This window comes from Poecilia latipinna, unplaced genomic scaffold (assembly GCF_001443285.1).
Source record: "Poecilia latipinna isolate Pla-1442-1.1 unplaced genomic scaffold, P_latipinna-1.0 Scaffold197, whole genome shotgun sequence".
NCBI classification, from domain to species: Eukaryota; Metazoa; Chordata; class Actinopteri; order Cyprinodontiformes; family Poeciliidae; genus Poecilia; species Poecilia latipinna.
The window spans coordinates 163,190-179,528 of record NW_015112813.1 but is presented as its reverse complement, the minus strand read 5'-3'; the positions used below and the strand labels follow the sequence as shown (position 1 = coordinate 179,528).

The following is a 16,339-nucleotide window of genomic DNA, read 5'->3' as shown; positions in this document are numbered from 1 at the left end:
TCTTAAGAGCAATTTTTTTTAGTGTGGGGTGTCGGTAAAGTTATCGTTAAATGTAACGTAAAATGAGCAAATAGAACCTTATCATCAGGGGGAAATAGGGTAGGACGTGGACCGCGAGACGGAGTTATAATTGTCCTCTTTATTCATGCAAGACCTGTAGAGGACCACATTCGCAATATTAACATTTGCAAAAGTATGGGGTTCCATCCTCACTTTTTTTTTCCTGCTGTCTTCTACTATTTAGATTTAAAGATGGTGTGAAGTTTGGTTAAAATGCTGGGAATAGAGCTGAGTTATGGTTAGGAAAAAATGTCAGGTTTAGGCATAAATGTAAACACAAAGTCCTCAGTTTGTGTAAAAGAATGTGGGTGTTATTTATAACGTTACGTCCGGATGCCAAAAGGGTGGAGCAAGCACACAGAACAGAATACCGAGTTGAATCTATTATACAAGAAGCCAGAGGGACAGATGAAGACGGCCCCGTGTAAGTTGTTTTTCACGATCTTATTTGAAATGTTGCCGAGTAAAATCATGACATGTTTACTAAAGTCGGTTACATGGAAAACCACATCTCATTTTTGCCTTCTGGTATAAGATTTTTCGAAGTAACACATAATGTTTTACTATTTTGTATAATATTATAGTTCTTATTAGTAGTAGTAATACTACGCTGGATGTTTGATGTTTGACGGCTTAGCATGCAGGGCATTTTACATGGAAGGCCAGTGCACTTTTGGGTCAGTACATGTGATCCTACAAAGGTCTATACAAGTTTTTCGATCATTTCCCGACGTTGAGCTGGGGGAATCACGTTTCTTGCGTGCAGCTCGGTTTTGTTACGTCAGTGCCGGTATGGCAGACCAATTTATCATAAAATTGGTTTCACCACACTTACGTTACAGATTTCAGAAACTGGTTTATGACTAGCAGAATGACATTACTGATACCTAGTCAAGATGTAATTAGTATTCTGTCAGGGCAGAATACTAATTTAAGATTTAAAATAAATGTAAAGATTTTTTTAATCTTAAAAAAAAAAAAAAAATTGTAAAAAATTGCCTGCACAGTGCTGCAGTTGGTATTACTTCTGTCTTGCAGCAAGAAGGTCCTGGGTTTGAATCCCAGACCGAGGTTTTTCTGCATGGAGTTTGCGTGTTCTCCCCGTGCATACAGCGGTGGTTTCTCCAGCTTCCTCCCACAGTCCAAAGACATGACTGTGAGGTTGATTGGTCTCTCTAAATTCTCCCTTATTGTGGGTCTGTGCATGCATGATTGTTTGTCCTGTCTGCCTCTGTGTTGACCTGTGATGGAGATTGGCACCAGCGTCCTAGGGATAAGTGTGTAAGATAATGAATGAATGGATGGATTTAAATAAAATTTTAAAGATTTTTTAAAAAGGCATCGCTTTGGAATGGGTTAATAGTTGCACATTTAGCCTTTTTTTTTAAGTGCATTGTGTTTGTCGGAAGATAATAAATTTGAGACTCTTTACAGACTTCTGAAGCATGTCTTCAAGTTCACAAACTTTTTCATTCTCCACATAGCCCATAATGCTGAGCTGTTGTGGCTATTTTGTGCAGGACAACGGAAATTGTCAGAGGCAGCACACAGAAGCTTACGGGCAATCATTAATCCAGATATCTAAAAATGTAATTTTAACTAATTATAATCATGTTAGTGTCACCCTTCAAATGACGAATCCGGTTATGTCAAAATGCATTTTTAGATATCTAGAATATAATGGATAATCAAACAAAACCGATTTTATGTTAAAACGGCCTGCCGTACAACAAGAACATCCGGAGACGGCAGAATCGAAACCCAGAGAGACAATGTGCTGGAAAAAAGAGTAGGCGTAGGGTTAGGGTAAGTGAATCTGCAGGGAGATGCTGCCAAATGTGTGAAAATTACATATTTTCACGGCTGTAAACACTCAATGGAAAAGTTGTATAAGGGTAACATAGGGGCAGAAATTTGGATTTGGGTTGCACTTGCCTGTTGTATGAACATAGCCATAGAAACTGGGTGTGTTGGTGTGCTGTGTCACTGGAGGCAAACACATTTTTCCCAGACTGCTTGGTAAGCATTGGTGAATTATTCAAAACATACAAATTATAAAATGACTGAGAGCAATATTAGGCTACTTTTGTAATAATATGGACTTTGTTATCATTAATTATTATGATTTAACTTATAGGTGAAATGATTCTTATAGTTTCTTGTTTTTGTGTTTAATTGCTATTTTTATACAGCTTTTATTTCTATGTGGAAAATCTTGACACTTTGTCAGTGTTTAGATGTCTTTGTGTCTCTATTGCACACATGAAAATGTAACTTTAACTACATAATACACGTTTATAACGGCTGTCTCTTTTCTACAGGTTATCTGGAGCACAAACATGGATAATATCAAGCAGGTCGCACAAATGTTACCAGTGAAACATCCAGTGATAAAATGTATTGAAGAGGACGACTTAACAAATCTTAAAAAGTTACTGCGAGAAAACCCTATAAATGCTCTTTACCCATACAGTAAACTAAATGATAATGTAACCCCTCTGACTGCTGCTGTTGTAAACCATAACATGCGTTTGTGTAAATACCTTATAAAACAAGGTTCAGACCCAAATCGTGCCTCGACCAATAGGTGGACACCTTTGCATTATGTCTCACTAGCCAAAGCTCCAATTGGTTTCGTAGAAAAACTTCTTGAAGCAAAAGCAGATCCAAATGGGTGGAGACCCGGGGAAATTGTGATGCCTACACCACTACAAACTGCTGCCAGTAATGAAAGAGAAGATGTTGTCGGAATGCTCCTCTCTGCTAAAGCAAAGGTGTTGTTGTTACCACCAGAACACCTCGACAGACTGAAAACCAACAAAATCATAGCTCGGATTATTCATAATTTGGGATCTAAAGGAAATGTTTTTTGCTCCAAAATCTGTTATTTTTTGGATGTTGAAATTGCTGTGGGACAGGAAACATCAGAAAAGGTTTTCAAAGATTTTCATAAGCATATGTTACGGGAGAATCCTGACAGCCATTTGACCATGATTGAAGTGCTGTTCAATGTGACGTGCAGAAATGCACTTCAGAATGCAGAAGCGAAGAAGAAGGTAGAAGACTATAAAGGGAGAAGTATTCATTGGCTTAAGGAAATGAATAATTTAAATCGATATGTATCAAGTGCAATTAGACGTTTACAAAATATCCCAAAAGGATCAGTGAGATCAGTAGTTGATACGTTAAATGCAGTTTTCTGCACAATGGACGACATACCAAATGAACAAGCAAAGGCCATCCTTTCCAAACTGCTGGATCAGCTTCATCTAAAAGAGAGACATACAACATGGGAGGCTGTTCTGGAAACGCAAGCAGGACTTGAAATTTGGGAGGCTGTTCTCCCAACAATTTATGTGATAACACAGAAAACAAAGGACATCAACAGCTGGGAATCAGACGTTATTGAAACACTGAGCAAAACAGTCTGTCCTTTTGTAGATGAGCAGTACTCCCATGATATCAGGGCCTATACATATGGCATATTTGCAAACCTGCTCTCAGCTAAGATCTTTCAGTCAGGCTTGATAAAATCAGTACCTGAGGACATACTGATATACGCAGACACCAAAATGAATGACAAACTAAAAGAAGGACTAAAACGTCTAAAAAAATTTTTAGACAACCCACAGACTGAATGTGATGAAAGCTCTATTGTGGCTAAATCCAAAAAAAAGAAGAAAAAGAAGAAGAAGACAAAGAAAGACGAAAAAGAAGACCCAAGCTGTGGTGATGATACAACTGCTTCTGATGCAGAAATACCTGCTGTAGCAAAGTTACTCTCAAATGTAAGGCCATTTAATGACAGTCCAACCAAAGCATCACCATTAAGAAAAAGGCTTCCAATCAGCAAAAGGTGGAATGACAAGCTTAAAAAACTCGTAAGCATTGATGACAGCAAAGTGACAAGAATACAAGGCATTATTTATGTAAATAATAAAGAATTTCACATAGCAAAGGGAAGTGATGGAACTGAAGTATTCCTCGGACTGAGATATGATGGCACAGAAGTTGCAATTAAAAGAATGTCTAAAAGCAACTATGAAACTCTGAAGAATGAGGAAGGAATCCTTCGACTGCCAGAACTAGATCATCATTCTATTGTTCGATACATTGATCATGCAGAGGATGAAAATTTTGGATATCTTGCTCTCCAGCTTTGCGAGTACACTTTGGAAGAACATATCAATGCTGGTGGTATTGATGCCCTCCAGAGAAAGAAACTCGTCTTAGAGCTTCTTGAAAGTTTAAAGGTGCTTCACTGTCAAAATCCTCAGATTCTCCATCGTGATTTAAAGCCACAAAATGTTTTAATTGGTAAGAACATTCAAAATTGTATCTTTATAATGCTCATATTGGCATACAATATTTCAATATTGTTTCTCATATTGACATAATATAACAATGTTGAGTAGTCTGGACTGTTGTTCTTTGTTTATATTGGTTATTATTTTTTGGTCTTTGTAATAATAGCAACCAATAAATAGGACAATGCTGTAGGTCTGCAAATAATATAAGTAGACATTTATCAAGTTAGAATACTAATTCTACAGGATACCATTTTACTGGTTTATTTAAAACATGAAAAGTATAAAATCACACACCTGAACAAGGAATGCAAAAGACAAATATTTTTGTACCACAATAATTTTAACATGGTTGAAAAGGAAATAGGAAGAATTAAGAAACTTATGAACTCCTACCCCATAACCCCTACAATATTTTCAGATGGACCCTCATTATTATAAAAAGAAAATATACATTATCATCTCACTATTCATTTCCTGTAGCTGAACATTACGTTAAAGTTCCCTGTAAGAATATGACTTTGTTTTAATCTTTAGAATAAACTAAAACCTTCCACACCACTCTCTTTTCATGATTTGTCCTCCAGATGTTATGGGGAAATCAAGATTGGCTGATTTTGGGATCAGTCGACGCTTACCCAAAGACCAAACAACGCACCAAACAGTAGCTGCAGGAACAAAGTGCTGGAAAGCCAGAGAGACTCTGGAGGAGGGGTGCATTGTGTCGTACAAGTCAACCACTGATGTACAGGTGAATTTTCCTGCAACACTTACTTCTCTATTGACAAAAAAAAAAAACTGGTAACACTTTATTTTACAGGGTCATAGAACAACTTTCAATACAAAGTTGCTCTAAAAGTTGTGTTGAAAGTCCATTAAAAGTTCCAACTTTGCATTAAATTATAATTATTTACAAAATTATGCAAAGTTGGCACTTTTAATGGCCTTTGAATACAACTTTTAAAGCAACTTCGCATTAATTTACTGCACGACACGTCATGACAACAGTCATAGACTTTCATAAAGACTCCTTAGTGTTCATGACAGGTGTTACGTCATGATTATGACAGTGTCATGTCAGCCTTATACACACCACGTCAAATACAGTGCTACCAAAAATTATAATGTTTTGTTTCCTTTTAAGGTTGCAGGGATGCTGATGTATTATATCCTGTCTGGAGGAAAACACCCATTCAACGTCGGCAAATCCTTTCTGCTGGAAGCAAACATTGACGAAGGGAAATACAGTTTGGATGATGTTCAGGATGTTGTGGCTAAAGATCTCATTGAATGGATGATCAACAAAGAACCAATAGACAGACCGAGAGTTGAACAATGCCTGAGTCACCCCTTCTTCTGGCCATATGTGAAGTAAGACTACAACACAAATCTGTTTATTCATTCTTATACATTATAAGTAAAATTCAGCATATACTCTGTTTTCACTTTTGCTTTTTCTAAATGTTACCTAAATTGTGATATTATGCAATCAGAACTTGTTTACACGATGAAGCTCTCTGCTATATTATCATATCCGCTTTGCTCTTTTCTTTCATTCCACACACGTTTTAACACTTAATTAAAAATATTTTTATGTCTCTTTACAGAAAAATTGAATACCTGAAAAAAGTTGGTAACAGAGAGGAAGTGGCAAAATATCAAAATGCAGAACAGGAACTTATAGACTCGCTTGAAAGATATGCAGATCATGGAACCTTCTCTCAGTGGAAGGAAAAGGTGAGTGCTGTACAAAGAAAAATATCTCAATATTTCTAGTAAGTCATATCTATGACATGACTAACTGGACTATAAGCTATAGTGAGTTTTCTATCTAATGAATGTGGCTGTTTCTGATAACAGAAACAATGTTTAAGTACTAAACTTGATATCATAAATATCAACTGCCCTGGGAAACCAGTACCTCAGTAAATGTAGATATTTTTTCACTATGTCTATGTTGCATGTTCTGATTTGAGAATGTGCAAATTTGTGATTAAAAAATCCATGTAAAGAAAGAAAATTGGTGCCATTTTTCCTTTTCCTTCTTTTCTTTCTTGAGTTTCCACAAGAGCTGGTTCAAAAGATGGATGGTAAGAAAAAATCCTACCCTGACAACATTCTGGGATTGCTGCGTTTCATACGCAATATGCATGAGCACTAGTAAGTTAAGCTGATACAAATGTTCTCTAGACTTGCATTTTAGGTGCAAAGACTCATTAAATTAGTAAAGATCCGCTTTGTCTTTTGTGTCAGTTTTGTTTTCCATTTGCATATACGAGTGACGTTATGCACTGATGGTTCAGACATTGGTTGATGTTGTATAATAGTAGCAGGAGCTGCAGCATAAACACAAAGTTGTCAGAACAAGAACATAAACAGCATAAACATATTTACTCAGTTAAATTTTCTCCATGTTCACAGTGTTGAAGATGCTTCCAAAACTGACGTCCTTGAATTATTTCCTGATCTGTTTGGATGTGTCTTCAAGTGCGCTAAAGACAAAGGGTGGAATCAGCAGATCCCACTGAATGAAATGTTTCAGAGTGAAGACTCTCGCAGCATGTTTGTGATGCCTTCCCCAAACATCGAGGAGCAGCTGGGGGTTCCAGTTCAGGAGTCTCAACCCAGTAACTTGGATTGAATTCAAATTCAGAGAGGCTTAAAAACACAAAGAAATGACTGAATCTTATGCAGGTCATTTAGTTTATTAATTGTATTATTAATAATACAATATTATCAATGCAGTTATTATGTTATGTAACAATCCTTTACTTGATTAGCTTCGAACATGTTCTTACAAACCCAAATGCATTGGAAAACCTCATTAATGTGTAAATGAGGTTTGATTTTTAAAATGGGCGTAACATACTAAGTGTTTTTTATGTATCTGTGAAGACTTTGCATATGGTGATTATCAGGATCATATTTATCTGTACTTCAGACTTGTCTGCTGCTGATTTTTAATTAATTTTACAACATGCCTTGTTTCTTTCCCAACATGAACTAGATAAAGCCTTCATTATAATATCATTACTGTACAGAAATGAGATATGTTGAAACCAAAGATTATATTTTATATATCATGTTAAGCATCAATAATTAGTTTTTATTAATTGATTTCTTCATAATGTAGAAATGTTTGGGATTTTACCAGTTTTATATTTTCAATGCAGTACTAAACTAAAAGATCTACTTTATAGGATTTAATCTATTTTTCTTCTCTTCATTATATGTCTGCTTATACAAAATTAGAAAAATAAAGCAACCTTATTTGAACATATATTTTTAAATGATTCTCTTGTACCACCTTGTATCTGTTATAGGGTCCTAATCTTAATGGGTTAAAAAAAACAATGTTGCAAAAATGTTGCACGCTGTAAACATTTAAAGTGTTTCTCTGATTATTTTGAATATGCCATTGTTTGCCTTATGTGATAAGCTTTCAGTGTGGTATTTTTATTTATTTTATTTTTTTGGTTTTGTTTTTCCCATCGGACTGATTCAGCCAAAGAGGTAGATTTCTAGATTTCACATTTGTAGTTTGAGACAATAGTTTTGAGTTTTGCCATGTTTGATTGTGTATCTTATTTTCTCTTAAATCTTTCACTTTGCCTTCACTGGGTTGGTTTACTGTTCACAATTGAAGTTTTTTCAGTATTTTAACTTTTTTTTATGAATTATGTATCGCTGTGTTTTCTATTTAGAATTTTTGCTCTGGGACAATGAAAATAAATCACGTATTTTTCTTGAAAATTATCACTTTGTCTTGTCATTTATGTGAAGTAGTGAGAAAAAATGTGCATGTAAACTTTTGGTTTCAACTGTATGTACTGAACTGAATATTTTTACTTTTCGAAACGACCATTTACAATAAAGTAACTCTAACCCCGATTACTCAGATTCCCATAATAAAATCAAAAACTGAAATTTGTTTTGTTCTAATGGTTTTAGACTTATTTAATCATTCTAATGTCTGGATTTGGATGAAGCTTCCTGGTGGATCTTTCCACAATAAGAGGTTTTAAACAACTGAGATGCCATTTTATGCATATTTTTAACTTTTCCACTAAGTATAATAATTCTCCTTAAAGATAGTGTAAGCTGACAGAAAATATTTTTCCCACACATCTTTACAATATCTTTTCACTTTTATTTCATCACTCAACTGAATGAATGTACAGCAGTTTTTAACAGAAACATTCAATAAGCTTCAAACTAGATCTCACTAAAGAATTACAAAGCTTGCATATATATATTTTTTTATTTACTTGCAATGCCATTCATCTTATCAAAAGCATTTGAAGTCTTTGTCAGGTTTGTCTAAAAATAAGTTGACTTTTTAAATGTCATGCTCTTGCAGGCTGAATCAACTGATTTTTGTTAGTAAGTGCAAAGAACTGTTAAGATCAGGTAGTGGCATCGGAGTCCTGATTATATGTACACCTGGTAAGGAGTCAATATTTTTTTTAAGACTGAAAAAGAAAAGAAAAGAAAGGCTCTTAGTTTCACTGGACTTATTTACACATTTTTTTTTCTTTCAGATGCTTCAAAAAAAAATCTTACCTTACAAACCAAAAAACTTTTTTTTTGTTTAGAATTGAAAATATGTTCAATTTACCTGATCAGCACACAAACCCTGGAGAACTTTGTCTCCCCCAAGTAAATTGATCTGAAGTGGAATCAGATATATCCTGAACTGAATATTACCTCTCAAAACAACCATTTATTATCTTTTTAGTAAATTTCTGTGTACAATCAATAGCACCTACAGTAACATTTCCACTATACAGCTACATTCTAAGATTCTATGATAGTTAAAGGTTTGTGCTTTTGAGACATTCCCTGTAAGGAACAAAAGGTGTGATGCTTCATCACGGCCACGAGGAGGCACTGTTAGCCCATCAGTAGGTCTGCTCTGAAGGGACAGTATAATGTCCATCACAGGCTATGAAGGCCTGAAGAAAGAGGAAAACATATCTACTGTGTCCTCAGCTGGCAAAAATAAAAGCGAAAGAAAAGGTTTTTAGAGTCATTTTAGCTCTGGATGAATCCAGAAGGGCATCTTAGCAACAAGTCAATACCTCACCAAGCTTTAATATGAGTTATGACGATGTATTTATTGGAATTTACCCTTTTCTTCAAGTCTTTTTCCTTTGTTTTATTCATATATCTCTTGAACGGAAGACAAATGATTATAGGAGAGACAATAAGGCACGGCCCCTCACAAGGTCAGGTCAATAATGATGTGTTCAAAGATCTGTGTGTTTCCCTTGAAGCTGGATGAAAATATAAAGTCCCTGCGGTCAGTGGAGACCACGGTGAATGAGCGCGGTGCCTGGATGTACACTTCCTTGAAGCGGTCGAAGATTTTCTTCTCGTCGTCCCACAGGTAGATTTGCGAGAACGTATAGTCACTTCCCAGAGCCAGGTAGTAGCGGTCCTTGAATGTGAATGGTTGCAGGATCATGGAGCCTCGGGACGGTACAGCCTGGATCTCTGAAAACTGTTTGGGCCCCCACTTTAGGACCTTGGAGTCACCAATGTAGCGGGTCATGGAAAGATAGAGCTCCTCTTTGATCCGGAAGTGTTTCACAGCTACCACGTCCTCCATGTTGGGGATATCACCCTGCAGGATGAACTTCTGGTTGCTACGGCTCCACTGGTAGATCACTGGAACCTGCGAGCGACTTGCCAAGATTAGGTGAGCCTTCCCATCGAGGTTCAGGAACTCTGCGTCTGTGTCACGGAACCACTCGTGCAGGGACTGGTATGAGTAAAATCCGTTATCGTTCCACTTGTAGAGGGTTGACAAGCCAGCTTTGGAGCTGTCTGCGATGACAAAGAACCAGTCTGCTCCGATCTGAAAAGCCTCGATGTCATTGGGTTTGGAGATCTTGGACACTTCAGTGTCCTGGAACTTGTTGAACCTGCTTTGGTCGTCATCAAACTTGTAAATGTGGGAACCACCAAACAGCTGAGCCACAATGACATAAACCTCTTCCTGGATGATTACTGACTTGCAACCAACAATGGACTGACCTACAAACAGAGGAACACAGGTACAACACAACATTTAAACTCAAACTTAAAATGATGGTTTCCTTAAAATGATGGTTTAACTTGCAACATTCGACATGCAGCAGCTAACTCTCAAAGCTACACTCCTTTGTATTAATCTAAGCTTATTTGATCCTTAAGCTGAAGCTAATGGCTTAGCTAAGAACATTTTCACACCTGTACTTTGTTTGCTTCGATCCAAATCAGTTTATGAATTGTTAACTTGTAACTAACTTGTAAAATTCCAAATTAGCTAAAACCTGTTGCTACAAATGGACTTTATGGTTTACAAAATTACTCCACTGCATCCCACAATGCAACGGAACTTTAAAACTGTTGTCACATTTGCATCAGATGACTTTCTTTTTGCCGAAAAACACATAAGGATTTGCACTGGAAATTGAGATAAATGTTCATACCCATCAAAGGCAAACTTCAAAGTATCTCATCAGGATCTTACATTGATATATCAGTACAGTGGAGTGTATAACTGAAGTGAAAAGAAAATGAAACCTGGATTCAACTTTATTCATAAATAAACTCACATTTGTATTCAGCCCTTTTAACCTGATACCCCTGAGAATCTGTGGCGAGGCTCAAAAATTGATATTCACAGATGCTCTACAGCTGACTGAGCTTGTACTATTTTGGGTTGCAACATACTAAAAAAAACTTTAGAATAAAGATTTTTGAAGATGTTGTCATTATTCTCCTACCTAGTAATTCTGCATTACATGTTGTTGGTCTGTCACTTATAGCCCCGATAAAACGTGGTTGTAATTTGAGAAAATGTGAAACATATGTTGGGATGTAAATATATTTGGAATGCAACATGGAAAGAGATGCCCCACTTATGATCTTCCCATGGGAAACTTTCTGAGAACAAAACATGCATGTAGAAACGTTTTGCATATGTTTATATCAGAGTATGCAACTCTGATATAAAAGTATTTATACAAAATGAGATGCATCTACTGCACGTAAGACATAAACTTCTGATAATGTTTCAACACTTCACTGGATGCAGGGTGAAGGGATTTCCTTACCGGTGATGTTATCATACGTCCTGAAGTTCATCTCAATGTGGTCCCACTGTAAAACCATGCAGCTGTCTGAGCTGGGAGCAGCAATAGTCACATAGACATCATTCTTGAAGCTGAACGTATCAACTGACAGAGACTCGGAGGCCACGGACTGGTGAAGGACAAAATCTACGGAAAGGTGAAATCATGAGGGGAATATTTTTGCCTAGAATGACGCTGCTGATCCGACCAACGCCGACGTCAGCAGTGAAGCTGACTCAGGCGGTTACTCACCCGTCGATATGCACTCGTTGTGCAGGCTGTTCATGTCATTGAGGCGCTTGCCCTTCATGTCGTCCGGTCCGGCACACACGACATCCGACACCGTGGAGTTGGTGCTCTTCAGCCACATCATGAGCCATTTGGCTCTGCAGTCGCACTCAAAGGCGTTGCCTCGCAAGTCCCTGCAGGGCAGATCCAGTGCGGGATGGTTGCAGAAGAAAACTCTGACCAAAGAAGAGCATTTTTACAAACCTGTGGTGAACTTACAGCTCTATCAGTGAGTCCAGGTCAATGAAAACGTCCCTGGGTAAGGATTTAATGTTGTTGTTTGCCAGAGACCTGAAAAACATCACCAGTGAGTGAACATGCAGCATATTCAAGGAGAAATTGCAAAAACACAAAAGGTTTTTAATCAACTGCGGGACATACAAGTGAGTCAAGTCCCTGAGTCCTCTGAAGGTATATTTAGATGTCGTCTCCAGCTTGTTGCTCTCAATGAACCTGTGGATTAGTCATAAACAAAAATATGAGTTGCAGTGATTACGGTTTGAGATTATTAGACATGTATTTTGTTGAAGTGATAGATCAAAACAAGTATCACCTAACAACTGTTAGGTGGACGGAAAATGATTCACGATTTTACATTTTTCTACAAAACAAAAAATAGTTTGAAAGTCACCACAAATCATATTTTGCATGCAGGTAAAACAGTTCAGTTTTAGTCTCATCTGACTTTCTTAAAAGTGTTTTCTGTCTCCTGCATGATTTGTGGTAATCTACAAAAAATATTATTAAAAATTATTATGACCATTACTTTAGGAAGGCGACAAACTGATATTTGTAACGGCTTTCTTTCAATAATGACTTCTTTCTTGCCATACTTTCATAGCGAATAGGCATGAGGAATGCACAATTAATCGTTGCCATGTTGACAAATTCTCCCATCTGAGCTGTGGAGATCTGCAGCTCCTCCAGAGTTACCATTTGTGCTGCTTTTCTGATTAAGATTAATACCAAAATATAATTTTATGTTTTATATTTTAAGACATATCGGTGGTCCAAATGCCAACATGTTTGGTCTTTTTTTTATTTTTAATAAACAAAGAATTTAGTAACACAACAACTCACAGGTACTCCAGATGTGGAAGGCCCGAGAAGGCATCGTCTCTTACAGTCGTTAGGGAGTTCGAATTCAAAAGTCTGCAATTGATATTAGACAGGTTAGAGCAGATTAAAGAACACATAAGATCAAATCTGAACCAACCAAAGGTTCCAGCGCTACTTAATACGTAAATAAATATGAATTCAAGAGATGAATCAGTTTGTAGTTTATTCATCTCTTATTGTCTTTTTGACAATAAGGAAAACCCAGTTCTTGATGCAACAATGAATTTCGGTTTTGTACATGTAACTCATCTTGTGCATAGTTGCAATAATACTTGTCCTTTAAGACTAAACACGTACAGTTTTGCTCAGAATCATAGTCCTTGTGGTCCTGCCCCTGTCTGCATTTGGGCCCTTTAAAATCCACAAGTCAATAGATGTGAAGCCGATGCTAAACAACCACAGAAACAAAGACTGTGAGTTTTTTCCCCCACTTGTATTCAATGACAAATTGTTTGGTTGTGTCACCATCTGAGGTGGGTGGTAACTAGCTACATGTACTCAGTTACATTAACTTGAGTAATGCTTTTGTAATAAAATACTTTTAGGAAAAGTTTTACTACACCATACGTTTGATCATGGTTTTCATTAGAAAACCATGATCACCATGTTTGCCATCACCGACTGTCAAACATGGTGATGGCAGTATCATGCTGTAAGTCAACTTTGCTGCTAGTGGTGCAGAAACTAAAAGGAATGAGGAATGAGAACTGCCTCTAAATCGGCAAATTCTCCCTCAATCAAAAGCTGAAACACACAGACTTGGACACAACTGGGTGTTTTAACAAACTTAAAACTTGGTTTAGAATAGCTAAAGTAGGCTAACATTAGACTTATGGAATAACCTCAACCCAAATGAGAATACATTTTTTTTAAGTATTTCAGTTTGAATAAACTCTACAAAATCTGCCAGGAAGAGTGACTAAACATCCAGGCAGAATAGTGATGAGTTTACCTAAACTTCCAACTGAAACGGCATCAGACTGGCAAATCTGCTTCATCTCTGTTTGTGCTGACATCCAAGCTGTCGCTGCAGTTGAGCAACAACTGAGATTAATGGGCCCTTGAAAGCACCTCATACAAATGGGGAGCTGCGCTAAATGCACACAGGAGGGTTTTCATTATTCATTTCCACACTTTGAAAGCTTTTCTTGCTGGAAAATCTGAAAACCCACATTACAGCAACTGGCTTGAAGTGAGACCGCAAGTTACTGGGGGATGCAGTTGGCAATGAAACCTGGCATTATTTATGCGTAATGCCGCGATGCAGCCTTACTGTGTGCTGTATGTGTCACAATAAACAGTTTTAGTGGAAGGTTGAACGCAATCTGAGAGATATTACAGGGAGTAACGGTGTTCTTACAGTAGCTGGAGGGTGGGCATGTGGGCAAACATTGCCTCTCTGACCTCGGAGAAAGTCCCATTGACGATACTCCTGGATGAAGCAAGAACAAGGTAGATTTTTGATCAAATAAATTCGAGCTTGCACGGTATTACTCGATTTTTAATCGAGGAATGCATAGCGCATACAGAGTGTCCCGCGCAGGTACGGCGCATGGAAACGATATATATATATATTTTTAAATGATATTGATAGTGTTTTACTTACAACGAAGTGATCTCGTTGGGGGAAATCCGCGGGATGTTGGAGGACCCGACGCATATGATGGACTCCTTGGAGCAGCTGCATGTTGAAGGGCATCGGAAAGCCTTTTTCAGAAGAGCCGGCTGACACAGGCTGCACAGCGACACACACAGCAGAGCCCAAATCCTGAGAGCTGGCGGCATCTTTCCTGTCGGGCTCGCATGTGTGAAGTTTTTTTTTTATTATTATTATTATTATTTTTGTTAATAAAAATAAAAAATAAACTATTTCCCCCGCCCCCTGGTGGGTGGATGAGGAGGATAGTTGTAGGAGAGCTCGAGATCGTGGCAGATGGCACCGCGCGTTTCCACCCTGCACCATGAAATGCTGCACTGGCTGCCTGACATCAGCAAATCAGCTGCAGTTTCCCCCTCTCCGTTCGCTTTCATTATTTATTTAGAGGCGGAGGGAAAGGAGGGGACTCCAGACTTATAGCTGTTGGTTAAACAACCACATGTACCCCACAACTACAGAACGCCGTCAGTGTCAGAAAGACGTGGATTCTATGTATGTATTTTTATATTAGGTTATAATCGAATTACTTTTCGAATTAAGGTTAAAAGAACGCTTCTGGTACATTTTGACAAAAAAAATAAATAAATAAATCTAACATTCCACTTGTTAATAACATAATGGCACAATAGCACATTAATTACCTTTATTGGATTTTTTATATTTTTTTTTTATTTTTTTTTTTTATTTTTTGTTAATTAGTGAAATGTTTGGGCTGTACAGAACCGTGGCGGCTACAGGACTGGATCTCTGACGGTGCAGGGCTGCAGCAGCACCACGGACAGCGCCTCTACGTCGATCCATGCATCATCTGCTCTGGCTGCACACACAGAGAGCAGCACCTACATGCGCGCTCATGTTCATTTGTGAGCAAACACGCGAGAAAGAGAGAGAGAGAGAGAGAGAGAGAGAGAGAGAGAGAGAGAGACTGCAACATTTTGTCCCAGAGCAGGCGATGCTTATGAGAGAACAATTACTCATCAGAATGCAGAGGTTAAACCCACACGAAATCTCATCACATGCGGCTACGGTCAAAACAGTAGAAGATGCACATGCGCAAACAGTTGATTTCATTTGACTGCCATAGGAACACAGAACATCTCGACTCAAAGCAAAACGTGAAGGGAGTCGTCAATTTACACAAAGTGTGGGAAAAGGGGTATAAAGTGTAAAGACAAATGTAAACATGGACTGTGTGAACCAAACTATGCTTGGAGATTTGTCTTTCCAGTGATTCGCTGAACAAATTACTTGGTTGGGCAGCTGCTGTTTCTGAGAGCTGCTTCACTTTTGTGTTGGACACATTTGACCAGATAACGGCACATGTGAACAGCTTGTTGGTACAGCCTCAACAACAATAACTTGAGGTTTTCACTCCTTCAAGCAACAGATTTTGCTTGAAGATCCTCTCCAGGCTGCAGTTATCCTTGCTGCTGGTGCAGCTTTTCCTACCGCTTAACTTTATATCAGTATGCTTGGATACAGCACTCTGAGCAACCAGTTTCTTTAGTGATGAGCTTTTGCGTCATTAACCGTCTTCTGGTCAGCAGATTTCCCCGCGGCTGTGTAGGAAATAACCTGTGAAGCTACAATCAAAAGAATTTGAAGAAATAAAGGTTGGAAATATGTCATGCTATGTGTAACAAATCTGAAATGAGTGAAAAATCTTTTTTCATATTTACATTTTCTTAAATGCACAGGTATATATAGATATATCTGGGATACACCTTGCAAGAAAATGTCAGAGTGATGGACAGTTTTGCAAAATAACAGATTATGGGGCAATAGTT

General features: G+C 37.7%; 2 protein-coding genes across 4 annotated transcripts; one reads left to right on the top strand and one right to left on the bottom strand.

The window, feature by feature from the left end:
- The first annotated feature begins 14 nt into the window (after positions 1–14).
- Positions 15–8,852, top strand: LOC106946576 (serine/threonine-protein kinase/endoribonuclease IRE1-like). Of its 3 annotated transcripts, none has more exons than XM_015030992.1 (7): positions 15–484; positions 2,382–4,377; positions 4,955–5,118; positions 5,512–5,738; positions 5,975–6,104; positions 6,427–6,527; positions 6,789–8,852. In XM_015030992.1, exons 2-7 carry the CDS (start codon positions 2,400–2,402, stop codon positions 7,006–7,008), a joined length of 2,820 nt encoding a protein of 939 aa, XP_014886478.1. In that variant the 5' UTR covers positions 15–484; positions 2,382–2,399; the 3' UTR covers positions 7,009–8,852. The 3 variants fall into 3 exon arrangements, with proteins under 3 accessions (XP_014886478.1, XP_014886479.1, XP_014886480.1); XM_015030993.1 differs by lacking the exon at positions 15–484 and adding an exon at positions 674–2,079; XM_015030994.1 differs by lacking the exons at positions 15–484; positions 2,382–4,377 and having other exon boundaries at positions 4,385–5,118.
- Positions 8,853–8,947: 95 nt separating this feature from the next.
- On the bottom strand, positions 8,948–14,882 carry lgi2a (leucine-rich repeat LGI family, member 2a). Its single transcript, XM_015030999.1, has 8 exons — positions 14,502–14,882; positions 14,256–14,327; positions 12,857–12,928; positions 12,158–12,229; positions 11,996–12,067; positions 11,741–11,910; positions 11,471–11,635; positions 8,948–10,406 (listed from the first exon to the last, which is right to left on the bottom strand). Exons 1-8 carry the CDS (start codon positions 14,678–14,680, stop codon positions 9,589–9,591), a joined length of 1,620 nt encoding a protein of 539 aa, XP_014886485.1. The 5' UTR covers positions 14,681–14,882; the 3' UTR covers positions 8,948–9,588.
- Between the last annotated feature and the right edge of the window lie 1,457 nt (positions 14,883–16,339).